The 19,741-nt window shown below is 45.0% G+C and overlaps 2 protein-coding genes across 5 annotated transcripts in view; one reads left to right on the top strand and one right to left on the bottom strand.

Annotated features, from left to right (window-relative positions):
• Positions 1-19,741, bottom strand: part of ltbp1 (latent transforming growth factor beta binding protein 1) — a 113,112-nt gene that overhangs the window by 26,146 nt on the left and 67,225 nt on the right. For 3 of the 4 annotated variants that reach the window (XM_069719583.1, XM_069719585.1, XM_069719586.1), the window contains 8 exons: positions 19,560-19,733; positions 8,556-8,578; positions 8,007-8,109; positions 6,575-6,661; positions 5,458-5,583; positions 2,202-2,321; positions 1,051-1,173; positions 38-163 (listed from right to left, as the gene is read on the bottom strand). In XM_069719583.1, coding sequence (XP_069575684.1) covers positions 38-163; positions 1,051-1,173; positions 2,202-2,321; positions 5,458-5,583; positions 6,575-6,661; positions 8,007-8,109; positions 8,556-8,578; positions 19,560-19,733 — 882 coding nt within the window. The remainder of the gene's footprint in view (positions 1-37; positions 164-1,050; positions 1,174-2,201; positions 2,322-5,457; positions 5,584-6,574; positions 6,662-8,006; positions 8,110-8,555; positions 8,579-19,559; positions 19,734-19,741) is intronic. The other variant, XM_069719584.1, reaches the window with a different exon arrangement.
• LOC138633387 (uncharacterized protein DDB_G0287625) overlaps positions 1-19,741 on the top strand; it is a 231,828-nt gene that overhangs the window by 162,706 nt on the left and 49,381 nt on the right. The window lies entirely within an intron of this gene.

The following is a 19,741-nucleotide window of genomic DNA, read 5'->3' as shown; positions in this document are numbered from 1 at the left end:
GAGATTGCTTGAATCTGTGTTAATTGTTGAATGTCACCTGTGCAGCTGGTGCCGTTGACCTGTCGGTACCCGGGCGGGCAGGTACAGGTGTAGGAGCCCATGTTGTTGACACACTCTCCCACCAGCTCACAGGGTCGGGCATCCTCTACACACTCATCCACATCTGGAGCATAAACACAACACAGAGTTTCAGTTGGTATTTAGAGAAATGAATATACATTTTAACATTTACTTATTGGTAGCACAGAATTATGCTCATATAATTGATTTTAATAGATTTAAGCTTGAAGTCTATCGATGAGTACAAGTGGTACATTCACTTATTTTTCCCCTTAGGGAGAACAACAACAATTAAATGACTATAAATATTTTACTTTTTCATTTACATTAATGTGACAAATAAATAAATAAAAACTCTTCAGTCAAGAAGATTCTTTATTTGCTTGTTGAATGAATGGAGTTACATCTGCACTGAAATGTTTTCTGTGACAGTTACACTTTTACAGGATGATGATCCTACGCTCAAGTTGGGATCGTTTAAGAACAAAGTTAGAAGTTTGTATGATGATAAAGGAAATCTACCTCAAATATCCATCCAATAACGAATCATTTAATCAGAGCTGACGATTGTTCACAACTAATAACAAAACTCAAACCTTAATTTTCTCACAAAACACATGTAATTACATCCGTACAATAGACAGAGTAGCTCATCCATACATGTCAGAACCAAATGGCGACCAGCAGTGACATCACCAGCTGGTTTGTGAACGCCTGTTATGAAGCCTTCAGCAGAGTCTGTTTGATTAACAGGCCTGTGGTGCAGTCAGGTTGCAGCTATCGGTGGGCGGGACGTAGTATCATCAGGTTTCAGCTGGTTGCAATCTGCAACCTCACCACTAGATGTCACAAAATCGTACGTACCGCACCTTTAAATCTACAACACAATAACCTGTACATAAAGGTGTCTGAGCACCTGTAGTTCAATGAAATAAAGTTATTCGTTATCGTTGTGCATCATCGTTCTTATTGAATTATTGTGTATCGTACCATCACATTGGTCTCCAGCTGGCGTCGCTCTGAAGCCCCGCCCACACTCACAGATGAAGGAGCCCTCCATGTTCTGGCAGTGGCCTCTGATGCAGACTCGCTCATCCTGGCACTCGTCGATATCTGAAGCAGCACAAACAACACAACAACCAGTGTCATCAACAACATTAACATTTCTGTCACATCTAAAGCAGAGAAACAGCGAGCTGAGTGAAGTGAGTTATTCTGGAACATAAAACAGCTGCTGGAGACCAACTGGCTCACATAGTAAGAGACAGAGGTGGAGGTGGACAGAGGTGGAGGTAAAGAGGTGGAGGTAGAGAGAGGTGGAGGTAGAGAGGTGGAGGTAGAGTGGTGGAGGTAGAGAGAGGTGGAGGTAGAGTGGTGGAGGTAGAGAGAGGTGGAGGTAGAGTGGTGGAGGTAGAGAGGTGGAGGTAGAGTGGTGGAGGTAGAGAGGTGGAGGTAGAGAGGTGGAGGTAGAGAGGTGGAAGTAGAGAGGTGGAGGTAGAGAGGTGGAGGTAGAGTGGTGGAGGTAGAGAGAGGTGGAGGTAGAGAGGTGGAGGTAGAGTGGTGGATGTAGAGTGGTGGATGTAGAGAGAGGTGAAGGTAGAGAGGTGGAGGTAGAGAGAGGTGGAGGTAGAGTAGTGGAGGTAGAGAGGTGGAGGTAGAGAGAGGTGGAGGTAGAGAGAGGTGGAGGTAGAGTGGTGGAGGTAGAGTGGTGGAGGTAGAGAGAGGTGGAGGTAAAGAGGTGGAGGTAGAGAGGTGGAGATAGAGTGGTGGAGGTAGAGAGGTGGAGGTAAAGAGGTGGAGGTAGAGAGGTGGAGATAGAGTGGTGGAGGTAGAGAGGTGGAGGTAGAGAGGTGGAGGTAGAGAGAGGTGGAGGCAGAGAGGTGGAGGTTCAGGAACCTTTTGGTGTCTTTGTGTTCATTCTAACTTTAAAGGAGCTCCAGCTGAAAACAGAGCAATGAGATAAATCAACTCAGCTTCCATTTTCATATTCGGAGCCCGTTATTGGTGCCTGTTTGTTTGTTTGTTTGTTTGTTTACACCCTCCATGTGTACACAACCAGAGATGCAACTCTCCAAAGGTCTCGGCACATTTGTGCAGAAGCTCTGAATGTGAGGTCGCAAACATGTGAGCGTCAGACCCACCGAAGCAGTGGCCCACCCGGGCCACGAATCCCGCCGGACACGAGCCACAGCTGTAACCTCCTGGATGGTTGAAGCAGATCCCAGAAGGACACACGGTCCGGTCGGCACACTCATCAACATCTGGAAACAGAAAGAGCTCGTTTCCATGGATACACGTAAGAAAACTCTACCTTCACAACATGTTAAAACAAATGTTTCCTCAATGTCAACTGCTGCTTTAAAATAGCGTGTCCAGTATTGTTGTTGCTCTGGTTTGGTCTCCACCAACACCTCCTGCTGTGCCACCTGCTGCTCTCCGGTCGGTGCTGCGCCTCCTGCTGTGCGGTAGGCAGCTAGGAGATTCTGGTGAGCTGCAGTTATTTACCGTGAACACGCTGTCGTGTGGATGCTGGAGTTCAAACAGTTGACGACGGCCGTCACAACGTTCTGAGGAACTCCTTCAATAAGGAGCTGAGGACCAGAGAACACTTAGATAGGTGAAACGTCGTATGAACTCAGATCTGTTCCTTCCTCTGAGGATCAGAAACCTCCAGCTGACTGAATGTTCAAAACTTTATCACCAGTTAAATATGTCCAGTCAGAAAACCAGGCTACAGTTCTCTGATGACTCTGCAGTGGTGGGATGTATAAGGGACGGACGGGAGGAGGAGTACAGGGCAGTAGTGGAGGACTTTGTGGAGTGGGCGGGAAGGAATCACCTGCTCCTGAACGTGGCCAAGACCAGAGAGATGGTGGTCGACTTCAGGAGGAAGGCGGTGGCTCCACAACCGCTGAGAGTTCTGGGAGAGGAGGTGGACATGGTGGAGGAGTACAAGTACCTGGGTGTGTCCATCGACAACAGACTGAAATGGAAGACCAACATCAATGCTGTCTACAAGAAGGTGATGAGTCGACTCTTTTTTCTGAGGAAACTTCGATCCTTCAATGTGTGCAGCAAGATGTTGGAGATGTTCTACCATCTGTTGTGGCCAGTGCTTTGTACTTCGCTGGGGTCTGCTGGGGGAGCAGCATTGGAGCCGGTGACACCAACAAACTCAACAAGCTGGTTAAGAAGGCCGGCTCCATCATCGGCTACAAACTAGATAGTCTGGAAAAGGTGGTGGAGAGGAGGACACTGAACAAACTATTGTCCATCTTGGATAATCCTGTCCACCCTCTCCACCACCTGCTGCAGGGACAGCGGAGCACTTTCTCTAAAAGATTCCTCCAGCTCCGCTGTCACAAGGACAGATACAGGAGATCATTCCTGCCCACCGCAATAAGACTTTACAATAACTCACCTCTGGCAAAATCCATCACAGTACAAAAACACTGTTGACTGTGTTTCTTGGTTGCTTGTATATTATATGTATATTATATATATAGATATATACTGTACCGTATGTATATATATATATATATATATATATATATATATATATATATATATATATATATATATATATATATATATATATATATTGACTGTGTTTATTGGTTTGTTGTATATAATATATATATAGATATTTAATGTACTGTATATATACTGTATGTACTGTGCATTTTATATTTTATATTTATATTTTTTATTTTATTGCTTTTCTATTATATTATTCTATTCTATTATTATTTTATTCTATTGTTTCTATTATTGCTCCTGTATGTATGCTGCTGTGGCGAAAAAATGTCCCCTCGGGGATTAATAAAGTATATACCTACCTACCTACCCTACCTACACATTCTAAAAACAAAAACCAGCGAGCAAACCTTATTAATCTATATAACCTCTCATGATCTGACTCCTCCTCCTTCTCCTCCTCCGCTCAGAGGTTTTATGGGAGCGATGGGGAAGTAATCATCAGCCTGTTTGTCCTCATTCAGCATCATTTCAGTGGGTGGAGAGCTGCAGGAAACCACGTAATGACAGAGTGCCTCACATTTATGTCCCAATAAGGGCGATGCAGCAGGAGGACGAGGAGAAGGAGGCGGAGGAGAAAGAGGACGAGGAGGAGGAAGAGGAGGAGGACGAGGAGGAGGAAGAGAAGGTGGAGGAGGATGAGGAGGAGGAGGACGAGAAGGAGGAGGTGGAGGACGAGGAGGTGGAGGAAGAGGAGGAGGTGGAGGAGGAGGAGGAGAGGGCGGAGGGGGAGGAGGAGAGGGCGGAGGGGGAGGAGGTGGAGGAGGAGCAGGAGGAGGAGGTGGAGGTGGAGGAGGAGGAGATAGAGGAGGAGGAGGACGACGAGGAGGTGGAGGAGGAAAAGGTGGATGAGGAGGTGGAGGCGGAGGTGGAGGAGGAGGAGGAGGAGGACGAGGAGGTGGAGGAAAAGGTGGAGGAGGAGGTGGAGGAGGAGGTGGAGGTGCAGATCTGCTCACTGCTGGGTTATTCTCAAATTCCACAGACGTATAATTGTGATAGAAAACACTTGTTAGAGTTCCAGAGTTCCTCCGTCGTGTCCTCATGCTTGATGCTGGATTTAGTTTGTTGCTTCACAAGATCACAGCTGGTTCTAAAGAACATTCATGTTTCTGGGACGCAGAACGTCAGCTGTTCGGGGCCTGAAGGAGGCGAACGGCGCTCCCACGCTAAAGTCTGGATTTATAAAAACAAAGTGACGCGTCCGGATGGGCGCCGTGGAGACGCACGGTGAGGTGCTGAGCTGGAGGAATTATATGTGACAGACATCCTGATAGATGAATTTTACATTTTATATTTATACTTTATATATTTTTTACTGCTATTTACTGCTATTTTATTGCTTTTCTGTTATTCTATTATTATCTTATTGCTTCCTGTATGCTGCTGTAGCGAAAAAATTTCCCCTCGGGGATTAATAAAGTAACTACCTAACCTAACTAACCTACCTAACCTAACCTAACCTAACCTAACCTAACCTAACCTAACCTACCTAACCTAACCTACCCTACCCTAACCTAACCTACCCTAACCTACCTAACCCTAACCTAACCTACCTAACTAACCTAACCGACCCTAACTTAACCTAACCTAACCGAACCTACCTAACCTACCTAACCTAACCTAACCGTAGGAATAACGAAGCCTCAGTGAGGACGAGTCCACTGGACCATCAACACTCAGAGCAGCAGGACGCTTCACTTTACTCTGGAAATGAAATGTTCCACCTGAAAAACTGGGCGACAGATAAATTGGGATCTGAAGTCTGAATAGTAGTTTGATGGAAGAGTCGGTCTTTGTGACATGAGCATGCACAAGATGACCTTTGACCTCAATAACCTCCTCCAATCATTGGATTCTTACCTACGCAGGTGGTGTGGGCGTGGCCAAACCTGTACCCCTCCTCACAGTGGCAGGTGTAGCTCTCAGCTGTGTTGTAACAAACGCCAGGACCACAGATGTACGGGTTGATCTGGCACTCATCCACCTCTGGACCAGGAGACAGTCAGACAGACAGACAGACATAGACAATCAGTCAGACAGTCAGACAGACAGACAGACAATCAGTCAGACAGACAGACAGTCAGACAGACAGACAGACATAGACAATCAGTCAGACAGACAGACAGACATAGACAATCAGTCAGGCAGGCAGGCAGACAGACAGACAGACAGTCAGACAGACAGACAGACATAGACAATTAGTCAGACAGACAGACACAGTCAGACAGACAGACATAGACAATCAGTCAGACAGACAGACAGACAGAGAGACAATCAGTCAGACAGACAATCAGTCAGACAGACAGTCAGACAGACAGACATAGACAATCAGTCAGACAGACAGACAGTCAGACAGACAGACATAGACAATCAGTCAGTCAGACAGACAGACAGACAGTCAGACAGACAGACATAGACAATCAGTCAGACAGACAGACAGACAATCAGTCAGACAGACAGTCAGACAGACAGACATAGACAATCAGTCAGACAGACAGACAATCAGTCAGACAGACAATCAGTCAGACAGACAGTCAGACAGACAGACAGACAATCAGTCAGACAGACAGTCAGAGACAGACAGACATAGACAATCAGACAGACAGACAGTCAGACAGACATAGACAATCAGTCAGACAGACAGACAGACAGACAGACAGACACCAGGCACCAGTTTCTTTAAAGCCATCCATCCAAAGTTAGCTCAGCTAACAGGAAGTTACTCCACTGAGAGAGCACCAGGCAGACCACACCTCTGCCCTCTCTAAACCAATCAGCTGAGAGACATCCAGAGGGACCTGCTGCTTAGTAACCAAGACAACATGTAGTGTGGGTTCCAAACTAAAAGGCTGGAAAAGCCTCAAAGAAGGAAAACCATTTTCATAACTCACTCATGATACAGGTTGATGTCAAAATATGCTCTTTAATCCTTATTAATAAAGAAAAGAAATGAAAGGAAAGAGAGAGGTGTGCTCACCAGCGGACTGGGTCGGTGCGATGTCCTGGCCCGCGTTAGAGGGGAGGATCTCCACTGGTGCTGGCGGAGAGCTCCTCTCAACAACCGCTATCAAACCAAGACATGCAGCAGTTCATATTCATTTCTTTACATATAGACTTTATTATTATTTGAACAGATTTTTTTTCATCAAACGTGGCATCTTGGCATCAGGCAACCAACCATATTTAACCATTAAACCGTGATAACATTGACATCTTGATGACACCCTGATAATGAGAGAGGACACAAGACCTCGGTATGGTAGCAATGTTCAGAAGGACCACTCATGACTTCAACAGGTTGGGTTACACTAGTAGAAAAATGTGATGGCTCCCACCTGAGGAAGTTCAAACAGGAGATACGCAGCTAAAGAGGAAACATCACCCTGACGGAATCAGGAGCAAAAACAGCGTCATGAGAAGAACTGAGAGGTGGATGGACGGGCCGAATATCATCTGGATATAAAAGAGTTCGTAGCTTCAGGACTGTAAAATGGTTCTGATCCAGAAGTGTCTTCAGCTGCAATACCAGCGAGTGCCACTAGAGGTCGGCTCCAAAAAGCCTCCGGCTCCATAGACTCCCATTCAACTTCTCTCATCAAATCCAAAGTGAATAAAATGTGTCCATCAGTTATCTCGGTGTTGTTAGCTAAAGTCACTCCTTCTTATTAGTTTTCTGGAGGTCCATCTGAAAATAATCCCTCATTCATTAGAAAAGAAGATTCAAGAAGACCTGTTTTTGGGGGCGTGTCTGTTTGATTGACAGGCCTGCGGTGCAGTCAGGTTACAGCTATCGGTGGGCGGGACGTAGTATCGTCAGGTTTCCAATCAGATCGGTCAGATCCACCGCTGGCTCCTCCCCCAGCTCGTCCAAATATGGTCACTTCCTGCTCCAAACCGCTCCAAATTAGCAAAGATGGTGACGGACAGAATCTGAACTGGAGGATTCATAACGTTCACAAACCAACGATGACATCACTGATGGATGATGACATCACTGATGGTTGATTACGTCATTGATGGTTGACGACATCACTGATGGATGACGATCGATGACATCACTGATGGGTGATGATCGATGACATCATTGATGGATGATGGTTGGTCCACAATCATATTTTAGGCTTTTCTGAACACAATACTGCTGCGGATGATGTTTGTTTCTATTCCTGAGTTTTATGGTTTCCTAGCACCTCCTTCACCGTGACATCATGTGGATCGTGAAAAGCTACAAACAGCCGAGGACAGACGTGTCATTGCCTCTCTGTAAAATCCAGACCAGACTTTCTGACTGTTTAACTCTGTAATCTGTCACAGTAATGATGTCATCAGTTACAAACGTGCAGTCTGAATCTGAGCTGTCACAAACTGCCCAGCGTACCACAAAGTTTCAAGGGTAATGAAGCAGACACCTGGGTAGGCGGCCTCCATCTTGATGGTGGACACACCCGGAGACAGCTGAGGCAGGATGGGTTCACCTAGCGGCGTACTGCTAAACTCAGGAACTACCAGCTCCTTCAACGACAAGACACACAGTCATACCAAAGGCCATGAATACGATGTGTTTGAAATGTGTCGGTGGAAACGTAATGATTGAAGCTGTGCACACGGCTTCTGTCATGCAATGGAGGCGTTGTGCCTGAAAGCAGAGAAGCGTTGAGCTCGCAGGGTGACCGACTGCAGTTGATTAAGAATGAGCAGCTGAGCCAGGAAGCACTGGAGGTCAGAGGTCAACACGAGGTCACCACGAGGTCACAGCTTTCTGTCTGTTTTGAGCGCTTTGGTGAACAATACAAACGGATACACATTTACTTCGTGCTCAGCGTCGACCAGCCAAAGTCATGCAGCAATGTTGCTGACTTCATGCAAAGGTGATTGTGCAGCTCGTCAGCAGCTGAGCGCAGCGAGTCTGTGCATGCAAACTGCTTTCACATGATCACTCTCTGAAGAAGCCAACCTACCTGGTCCGGTGCAGCTGTTGCTACTGACCGAAGGAAAAAGAGACAACAGTCAGGGTGGGGTAAGTTTAGAGGTTTTAAGATGAACAGTTTTAATCCGATATTCCAGAAATATCGTCGGGTTTGCTGAATATCTCTGAGACAAGGTTTAAAATATTCTTTATCTTTGCTATTGTCCAAAAAAAAAAAAATCACCTGAAATGAGCATTTGTCTGCTCTCAGAATCTTCTAACATCCCTGCCATGCCTGTGGCTCTCTTACCACTGAAGACACAAATCATTTCAAATGGGTCATATATCTTTCATAAAATGCTTTGACCTTCTAAAACAGAGGGACGCTGTGATTTAGTGCAGGTTTTGACGGCTATTTCAACCACAAACTGTGTTCTGTAGTCGGAGAGGGGACAGTGTTTGTGGGATTAAATAATAATAATCTTTAGTGCATCGTAATGAACACATCTGTCAGTATTAAAAAAGACTGTTTTCAGACAACAAGTTCTACAGCACAAAGGAATACGATATATCAGGCTTTGGATACCTTGACGGTGCACACGAGGATGATCAATTGACTTTAGGGGATTAGCTTTTTGCTAACTTCACAGGAAGACCTAGGTACTTAATGACAGCTCAGACTGACTCTTTTTTTCCCCACACTTTATGATCCAGCAGAACAGCGTTAAAAAGTGGTTGGTGCATCACAGCTAACATGTTAAAAGAACTTCCCCCAAAAGTTGACACTGGGATTCACTGCTAAAGTTCAAGTCAAGCTCAGATTCCCTAATGTTGATCTTTATGCAAAAGATTTACATGATTTTACTCTGTGAGTGAATCTACAGTTAACTGATTTTGCATCTAAACTCTATATCTTAAAGTCCTGGTGTGACTGGAGAAGAGTTGGCAAGTCCAGCTTTAAATGAACGAAGTGCTGGCTAACTGTTGTTAAGCAAATACTTTGGTACAAACCGAAGAACCCCAAAAGTTGGGACGCTGTGTAAATTATAAATAAAAACATAATGTGATGATTTGCAAACCGTGTAAACCCATATTATATTGAAAATAGACCAAAGACAACATATCAAATGTTGAAACAGAGAGGTTTTATTGTTTTATGAAAAATTCTCATTGTGAATCTGATGTCAGCAACACGTCTCTATAAGTTGTTCCAGGATCATGTTCACCACTGAGCTGCATCAACTCTTCTTTTAACAACACTCTGGAAACCTTTGGGAACTGAGGAGACCAGTTCTGGAGTTTTGAAAGTGAAATGTGGTCCCATTCTTGCCTGATAGAGGATTTCAGCTGCTCAACAGTTCAGGGTCTCCTTTGTTGTATTGTTCATGTCCTGATGCTCCAGATGTTTTCAATGATTGACAGGTCTGGAATGCAGGAGGCCAGTTTATCAGCGGACTCTTCTACTAGAGAACCATGCTGTTGGAATACGTGCAGAATGTGGTTGGACGTTGTTCTGCTGAAATAAACAAGACCTTCCCTGAAAGAGACGTTATCTGGATGGCAGCATATGTTGCTCCAAAACCTGAATATATCATTCAGCATTAATACTTCCTTCCAGATGTTCAAGCTACCCATGCCATGTGCACTAATGCATCCCTGTACCATCACAGATGCTGGCTTTAGAACTGAGCTGATAACAAGCTGGATGGTCCCTCTCCTCTTTAACCTGGAGGATGCAGCGTCCATGATTTCCAAACAGAATCTCAGATTGTGATCCATCAGACCTCAGGACAGTTGTCCACTTCACCTCAGTCCATCTTCAATGATCTCGGTCCAGAGAAGGCGGCGGTGTTTCTGGATCATGTTTCTATCTGGTTTCTTCTTTGGAGAGTTTTAACCTGCATTTGTGGACGCAGCGATGAACTGTGTTCACAGATGATGGTTTTCATAAGTGTTCCTGAGCCCATGCAGTGATTTCCACTCCAGAATAGTGTGTTTTTAATGCAGTGCTGCCTGAGGGCCCGAAGATCACCACCATCCAATATTGGTTTCCAGCCTTGTCCCTTGTGTTCAGAGATTTCTCCAGATTCTCTGAATCTTTTAATGATATTATGAACCGTAGACGATGAAATCCACTAATTCTTTGTAGTTTTACGTTGAGGAACATTATTCTTAGATTGTTGAACTATTTTCCAACACAGTCTTTCAGAGTGGTGAACCTCTCCCCAGCTTCACTGCTGAGAGACTCTGTCTCTCTGAAATCATCTTTTATACCCAATCATGTTACTGATCTGTTGCCATGGTAACCTCATTAGTTGTGAGATGTTCCAGCAGGTGTTTTTTAAAGCTAAACTCAACTTTTCCAACTTTTTTGAGACCTTTTGCTTTCATCAATAATTCCTTGCATTCATAAAACAATAAAACTTCTCAGTTTAACATTTGATATGTTGTCTTTGGTCTATTTTCAATTGAATATTGGTTTATGTGATTTGCAAATTATTGCATTCTGTTTCTATTTACATTTTATACATTGTCCAAACTTTTTTGGGAAAAAGGGTTGTACTTTACCACAGAGGACCCACTGCCATCCAAACCTACAGTTCTGAAGAGACTGAATTTACAGGCTCGAGTTCATGATATGATCACAGGAAGAAAGCCCAAATCACAACAACACCGTGTGGCCCTCCATAATGAGTAGATTAAATGCAAAGACAATTACAATTCAAGCTACTGTATATTAAACACCTTCATTGTATAAATACCAGACCCTTCTTTAAGAAAGCTCTTTACTAAATGCCATATGATTATGCACAGGGCCAGGTTTTCGTGTAGATTGAGTACCACGTTCTTCAGTCTGAAATATAACAACACTGAGGATTTTTTTTTTTTTTAAATCCTCCTCACTTCTCCCCACCCAGCATTGCTTTGTGCCGTGCCAACATACCAGTGTACGGCTGCCAGGCGCCTCATTACTTTCCGCTGGTATCCAAACACAAATCTACACAGGTTTTTGGGTGGTGGGTTTCAGTCAGATCATTTTTTTTAGCCCTGTCCTGTGTGCCTGGAAAACTCAGTACTCCTCTGCTCCAGCAAAACTTAGCAGCAATTTGGACTCTGTCTGGCTTTGGCTCAGATGTTGAAAAGTTTCTCCTTCCCTCAGTGGCTGCCAAGCATGTGCATAATAATAACAGCAGAGGGTGAAGCTCATCTCCCTCTCTCAGCCAGGTTTATCTCCCCCCCGCCCCCTCTGTGAGCCGGGCTGTGTTTGAAGGGAATCTGTACTGAGCCAAAGCACTTTAATCCTCATCCTCTATAAACAAATGTCACAAGAGGTATGTTTCTTTTAGGATCTGGGTTCCTAATCACGTGCATGAGGGATCATAAATCTGAGTTTCTTTGGAGTTATAGTTTGCAGAAGTGAGCCTGCTGTATATCACACAATGGAAGATTGATAAAAAAAATACCACACTTTGAAAAACAAAAATCACATCAAAAATGTCTCTGCAGTGCAAACATGCAGTATTTCAGTTCTTTTCATTTAATTTCATAGCACCTGACACTTTTCCATTCATCAAAATACCCAAGCTATATTTATTTATTTTGATTTCATTAGGGCCAAGCACCGATGGTGCAAAAGTCCTATTGTTATTCAAGCGATTATTACTCTCGTTCCTTATTTTTCTCCGCAAAGAACTGCATTTTTAGAGGCTTTATCATATTCAAAAACTCATGAAAGTTGGTACACACGTCTCCTGGCGAAAAATTTCGTATTCTAGTGGAGTCACGAGTGGGCGTGGCCAAATGGCTCACTAGCGCTCCCTAAAGAGATTCCCCGGCGGCCACATTTACCTAAATTCACCAAATCCAGTGGACACGTGTATCACACCTAGACGCACAAAAAAGTTACATTGCACCGTTACGTCAACTTGACAGGAAGTCCACCATTTTGAATTTAGTCACCATTTTTGACGATTCACACATGTTGTACTTTAACGAACTCCTACAGATTTTGTCAGACCGACTTGGAATTTTTTCTGTGCACTCATGTATGGGATTAAAAGTTGTTCAAAGAATTAGTTTTCATCGATGTGTGTGCCCGTGGCCTGGTGGCCATTTTGAGCGTATCGCCATGAAACTACAAATGGCTATAAATCTTATGTACATGGACCGACCTTCTCCAAATGTTACAGGTATGATAACAGTCCGGCCCTGAAGACACCTGTATTGTAATATTCGCTCATAGTCATAGCGCCCCCTGGTGGCAACTGGAAATGACACTTCATATTTTCACATACTATGTTCAATTGGTTGATCACATGAACATAAAGTTGGGTCAGAATAGCCTAAACATGTAGTTGATGATATATTGAGAATCTTATTGGACTTTGTCAATGGGCGTCGCCGTAGTGATGGGGCAAAGTTTGATGTTTTGCCGTGACACAGGAAGTTGATGTTTACGGTCAAGGGATGCTTGAAACCTCACGAAACGTGTCACATACATCCGGCGTAATGAGACGATACATCTGATGTGTTTTGCGAGTGGGCGTGGCCAAACGGCTCGCTAGTGCCCCCTAAACTGCAGCCCCGGCACCTAGTTTCACCTACATGCACCAAAATGTTTGGATATTTGTATCACATCAAGATGTACAAAAAAGTCTCTTGGCAGCATGACCTCAACTCAACAGGAAGTCCGCCATTTTTAATTTAGTTCCCATTTCTTGGCGATTTGCACACCTCCTACAGATTTTGTCGGACCAAGTTGAAATCTTTTTTGTGCACAGTTAACATGTTTGGGATTAAAAATTGGTGGCCATTTTGAGTGTCTCACCATGAAACTACAAATTGCTGTAAATCTTGTGTACATGGACCGACCGTCTCCAAACATTACATCCCTGATAAGAGTTCTGCCCTGAAGACCCCCTGTGTGGTAATATTCGCTCATAGTGCCCCCTGGTGGCAACTGGAAATGACACTTTTCATACTTTCACATTCTACGTCAAGCTGGTTGATCACATGAACCTAAAGTCGGGTCAGAATTGCCTAAACATGTGGTTGATGATATATTGAGAAATTCTTCCGACTTTGTCAAAGGGCGTCGCCGTGACGATGCGGCAAAGTCTGACATTTTGCCGTGAAAGGAAATTGATGTTTCAGGTCAAACGATCTCCAATCCTCACGAAACTTTGCATCAACTTTCATGAGTTTTTGAAGATGTTAAAGCCCCCCAAAAAAGCAAAACATATTTTGTGTATATAGTCTGTGTGTGAGTATTTATTGATTGCTCTTTTTTTTCCTAAAAAATGAATTTTTTATTTATCTTCTTTATTTATACGTATATGTAATTTTTTTCTTATTGTGTGTACCTTTTTTGTGTTTCTATGCTGCTGTGACGACCAAATTTCTCCACTGTGGGATTAATAAAGTCTAAATGATCGAAATGATTCCTGTTGTTCTGGGTTTTGTACCCTCATGGTTGAAATGCACTTATTGTAAGTCGCTTTGGATAAAAGCGTCAGCTAAATGAAATGTAATGTAATGTAATATAATACGCCCAATAAGATGAACCATTTATGAAGACATAACAGTACAAGGCAGTCAGATAGGACAGAACTTCCTCGTCCCAGCTGTATGTAAGATGGCGCTGCGCTAGCGGCAGCCTGTTACAGCAGCTCCCCCCCGAGTGTGTTTTGTATTATAGTATTTTTAAGCCTTTCTCCTGTCTTCGGAGTTGTTGTTTTCTTCTCTTCACGTGTGTTAAGTTAACAGTCAGACAATAGACCGTAATTTTTCCACGTTTCTGGATGGGGGCACTGTTATTGTTTACTCTCGTGATCAGCTGATTGCGCTGAGTAGACCTCTACTGCTGCTGCCCGGAGCGAGGCCTGAGATCCCCGTTGAACTTCGGAGAAGACGGCGGGGTTACAGAGCCGGAGCTAAGCTGAAGGCGGAAAGGAGGAAATATAAACCATCAGTACCGGCGATCTTAATGGGGAACGTGAGGTCGTTGGCTAACAAGACAGACGAGCTCGGCGCGCTGGTAAAGACCCAGAGAGAGTACCGGGAGTGCAGCATCATGTGTTTCACCGAGACATGGCTGCACTCACATTTCCCGGACCACAGCGCAGCCGTACCGGCTTCAGGACCGTTCGGGGGGACGGAGACGTTGTTCGGAGCGGCAAGAAGAAAGGTGGAGGGATTGCAGTCTATGTGAACGAGAGGTGGTGCAATCCCGACCACGTGTGTGTGAAGGAACGTTTCTGTAGCCCGGACATTGAACTTCTAGCCGTGGGGATGCGCCCTTATTATTTGCTGAGGGAGTTCTCGTCATCGTTATCGCTGTGTACGTTCCTCCATCAGCTGACGTAGAGGCAGCAGTGGACACCATCTACTCCACTGTGGCTAAACTGCAGACTAAGCATCCCGGTGCATTTTTGGCAGTTACTGAAGACTTTAACCAGCCTGGATAAAGTACTGCCAACTTTGCACCAGTATGTGAACTGCCCCACACGGAACAATAAAACTCTGGACCTACTGTATGCTAATGCCATGGATGCATACAGTGCTACTGCCCTTCCTCCCCTTGGTAGATCAGACCAACACCTGGTCCTGCTGACTCCCAGGTATGTTCCCCTGGTACAGAGGCAGCCTGTAACCACCAGGACTGTGAGGAGGTGGACACAGGAGGCTAAAGACGCCCTGCAGGACTGCTTTGAGTCCACGGACCGGGATGTGCTGTGTGGACCACATGGGGAGGACATCAACAGCAGGACGGACTGTATCACAGAATACATCAAATTCTGTGAACACACCACCGTACCATCCCGGACTGGACACTGCTTCCTCAACAACAAGCCATGGATCACCAGTGACCTGAAGGTGCTTCTTAATAAGAAGAAAGCAGCCTTCAGGTCTGGGGACAGGGACGAGCTCAGGAGAGTGCAGCGCCACCTGAAGGAGAAGATGAGGGAGTGCAAGAACTCCCCCAGGAGGAAGCTGGAGGCCAAACTCCAACAGAACAACGTGAGGGAGGTGTGGACCGGTATGAAGGAGATTACTGGGTTCAAGGGGAGAGAGGAACAACCAGGGGGAACCTGGAGAGGAACAACCAGGGGGAACCTAGGGAGGTCAAATGAACTAAACTGTTTCTTCAACAGGTTTAGTTCACCACCCTCATCTGTCTCCTCCACACCTCCCCCCTCCCCCCCTGGTGAACTGCATAGAGCCCTCAATCTCAAAGGGCTCTTCCTCTATCTACACCTTGACCCCCTCTCCCACCTCCCTCTCTGTGACGACTGGCCAGGTTAGGAGACAGCTGGAGAGACTCCACCAGCGCAAGGCTGCAGGACCTGACGCCATCAGCCCCGGGGTCCTGAAGACCTGCGCCGTCCAGCTGGCTGAAGCCCTACAACACCTCTTCAACCTGAGCCTGAAGCAGGGGGAAGTCCCGGTGCTGTGGAAGACGTCCTGCCTGGTTCATGTACCGAAGAAGACGACTCCATCTGGCCTCAACGACTACCGACCGGTTGCCCTCACATCTCATGTGATGAAGGTGCTGGAGAGGCTGATCTTGGCCCACCTCAGGCCGCTGGTGAAATCTTCACTGGACCCGCTGCAATTTGTGTACCAGCCTCGTGTGAGAGTGGACGACGACATCATCTACCTGCTGCAACGAGCTCAGTCTCACCTGGATGGAACCGGTGACTGTGAGAATCACCTTCTTTGATTTCTCCAGTGCATTCAACACCATCCAACCACTGCTGCTGAGTGAGAAACTGCAGGTGGTGGGGGTGGGGGGGGGGACATGTCTACTGTCTCCTGGATCACTGACTACCTGACAGGCAGACCAGAGTTTGTCTGTCTGGGCAGTGTGCTGCCTGATACGGTGGTTAGTGGTACTGGAGCTCCTCAGGGAACTGTTCTGTCTCCCTTCCTGTTCACCTTCTACACAACTGACTTCCAGTACAACTCAGAGTCAAGACATCTGCAGAAGTTCTCTGATGACTCTGCAGTGGTCGGATGTATAAGGGATGGACGGGAGGAGGAGTACAGGGCAGTAGTGGAGGACTTTGTGGAGTGGGCGGGAAGAAATCACCTCCTCCTGAACGTGGCCAAGACCAGAGAGATGGTGGTCGACTTCAGGAGGAAGACGACGGCTACACAACCACTGAGAGTTCTGGGAGAGGAGGTGGACATGGTGGAGGAGTACAAGTACCTGGGTGTGTCCATGACAACAGACTGAACTGGAAGACCAACATCAACGCTGTCTACAAGAAGGTGATGAGTCGACTCTTTTTCTTGAGGAAACTTCGATCCTTCAATGTGTGCAGCAAGATGTTGGAGATGTTCTACCAGTCTGTTGTGGCCAGTGCATTGTACTTCGCTGTGGTCTGCTGGGGGAGCAGCATTGGAGCTGGTGACACCAACAGACTTAACAAACTGGTTAAGAAGGCCGGCTCCATCATTGGCTGCAAACTGGACAGTCTGGAAAAGGTGGTGGAGAGGAGGACGCTGAGGAAACTATTATCCATATTGGATAATCCTGACCACCCTCTCCACCTGCTGCAGGGACAGAGGAGGACGTTCTCCAAAAGATTCCTCCAGCTCCGCTGTCACAAGGACAGATACAGGAGATCATTCCTGCCGACCGCAATAAGACTGTACAATAACTCACCTCTGGCAAAATAATACTGTTGACTGTGTTTCTTGGTTGTTTGTATATAATATATGTAGATATATACTGTACTGTACATACTGTGCATTTTATATTTATATTTTGTATTTTTTGCTGCTATTTTATTGCTTTTCTATTGTTCTATTACTATCTATTGCTTCTGTATGCTGCTGTAGCGGAAAAAAAAATTCCCATGTGGGATTAATAAAGTAATTACCTAACCTAAACCACAGACTGGATATAAAACCACAGACTGGATGTAAAATTACAGACTGGATATAAAACCACAGACTGGATATAAAAGAGTTCGTAGCTTCAGGTCTGTAAAATGGTTCTGATCCAGAAGTGTCTTCAGCTGCAATACCAGCGAGTGCCACTAGAGGTCGGCTCCAAAAAGCCTCCGGCTCCATAGACTCCCATTCAACTTCTCTCATCAAATCCAAAGTGAATAAAATGTGTCCATCAGTTATCTCGGTGTTGTTAGCTAAAGTCACTCCTTCTTATTAGTTTTCTGGAGGTCCATCTGAAAATAATCCCTCATTCATTAGAAAAGAAGATTCAAGAAGACCTGGTTTTGGGGGCGTGTCTGTTTGATTGACAGGCCTGTGGTACAGTCAGGTTACAGCTATCGGTGGGCGGGACGTAGTATCGTCAGGTTCCCAATCAGATCGGTCAGATTCACCGCTGGCTCCTCCCCCAGCTCGTCCAAATATGGTCACTTCCTGCTCCAAACTGCTCCGAACTAGCAAGATGGTGACGGACAGAATCTGAACTGGAGGATTCATAACGGTCACAAACCAACGATGACATCACTGATGGATGATGACATCACTGATGGTTGATGACATCACTGATGGATGATGGTTGAGTGAGACACTCACTCATGCTACTGAGAGAATTAGGGTCGTGTAAATAGACTAAAGTCTCGTGCAACTCCTCGTTTCCCTGAATGCTTACAATGGCGGTAGAGACTGCAAAGTGCCACAACAAGCACATTAATGAGAAACACACCAGGCTGAAATCAACTGGAATTTCTTATTTTAGTTGTTAAAAGGTTTGTTCATCATTAATACGTATCTGTTTATTCAAATAAAATGTCTCATACTTTCAATTTTGATCAGACATCATTGATGGATGATGACATCACTGATGCTTGATGGTTGGTCTGGCTACTCATCGTTTATCTGTTGGGTACTAGAGAGGAAGAGACGAGGGGAACCAGGTTTTGGAAAGATTTGGGGGTTGGTTGTCAGGTTCATGTCGGCACTGCTGGTACGGTTTGTCGAGCAGGAAAACTGAGAAACACTCAGGTTTCTCTGTGAGTACAGCAGCGCTCAGGAATATGTAGCTTCGATCGACTACATCCACCATGAACACTGACGGGACATCTACATAACAAGGGCAAAGCTTTGTTTAAGTGTAGAAGAATCAGCAGCTTTTGATGAACTCAGAGGTCAAATGTAGCTCTCAGCTAATGAACCCAATCCAAATGTGGATCACTGTAATTCTCTGTACACTACTAAACCAACGCTCCATCTCACCTGCAGCTTGTATGAAGTGATGCTGTAACATCACTTATTGAAACTGAGAACATTACATTCAGTCACTCTGTTGGCAGCTTGCTGTTTGCAGTCCTGAAATTGTATTATGAGCTGGACTCAAAGGCTGTTTAAGTTTCTACATTACTAACCACACAAAAGGTTTGAATGTCAGTTCACAGGACAGAAGTTTTGTAGTCTGGTCTCCAAAGTAATAAAACTGCCTAACTTAGATCATTTGAAAGAACATGTCTGCCAGATGGAACAGTTCAGGTATCTTGGATAAGGATACTTTATAACAAAAGACTGTGAGAATAACAGTTGGGAGTATCAGCTGCTGTCTGTTGGACTGTAAGGTTGATGAAATATTAAGAGGTTTCTCAGGAGGGTGGTGATGACTGAGTCCAATGATTGGACTGCTTGTTTTGGGCCTGAGATCCTCTGCAGTGAAAGGAACCAGTAGATGGTTCAGGCAGGTTCCTTTATAAATGTTCCTGACATGACAGTCTTGTGGGACACCTCGGCTCATAATGGAGGGACTACATTACATATGCAGCAGTTTAAGAAATGACTGGAGAAAAGAACGTTTGTGTTAATTTACTTTTGCCACAAAATTTCAGATCAGCTGAAATGTCTGAAAAACTAATGGAAAAAGAAATGAATGTATGTCGTCTTTCAACGTGTTATTTTTATTATCTAATTAAGTTATACCAAAGGTATTAGTGCTGATGTTATTTAATTTACCTCAGTTTAAGTGATTACAAACCAGCATCTAGCTCAAGTATTTTTTTTTTTTTACTACACGTGAAATCAATAAAAAACTGGAAATACAAAGTATAAAACTCACTTGGAATGATCTCCTCTGGTTTCCCAAATGCTTCCACGGGTCTCTCCGGCGTGGGCAGCGGTTGAGGCGGTAACAGGTCAACGGGCTCCTGGGAAATGATCACCGGCTTGTTGATGGGAGGGTTTGGTAGGACGGTGTAGCCCATTCCACCGGGACAGATTTCTTTGAATTTAGCTACGTAA

The sequence above is a fragment of the Brachyistius frenatus genome, unplaced genomic scaffold (genome assembly GCF_029030835.1).
Source record: "Brachyistius frenatus isolate BFR_SWC_R1_liver_20210118 unplaced genomic scaffold, ASM2903083v1 Contig_218, whole genome shotgun sequence".
In the NCBI taxonomy this organism is placed as follows: Eukaryota; Metazoa; Chordata; class Actinopteri; family Embiotocidae; genus Brachyistius; species Brachyistius frenatus.
This window is presented reverse-complemented; position numbering and strand designations above follow the sequence as displayed.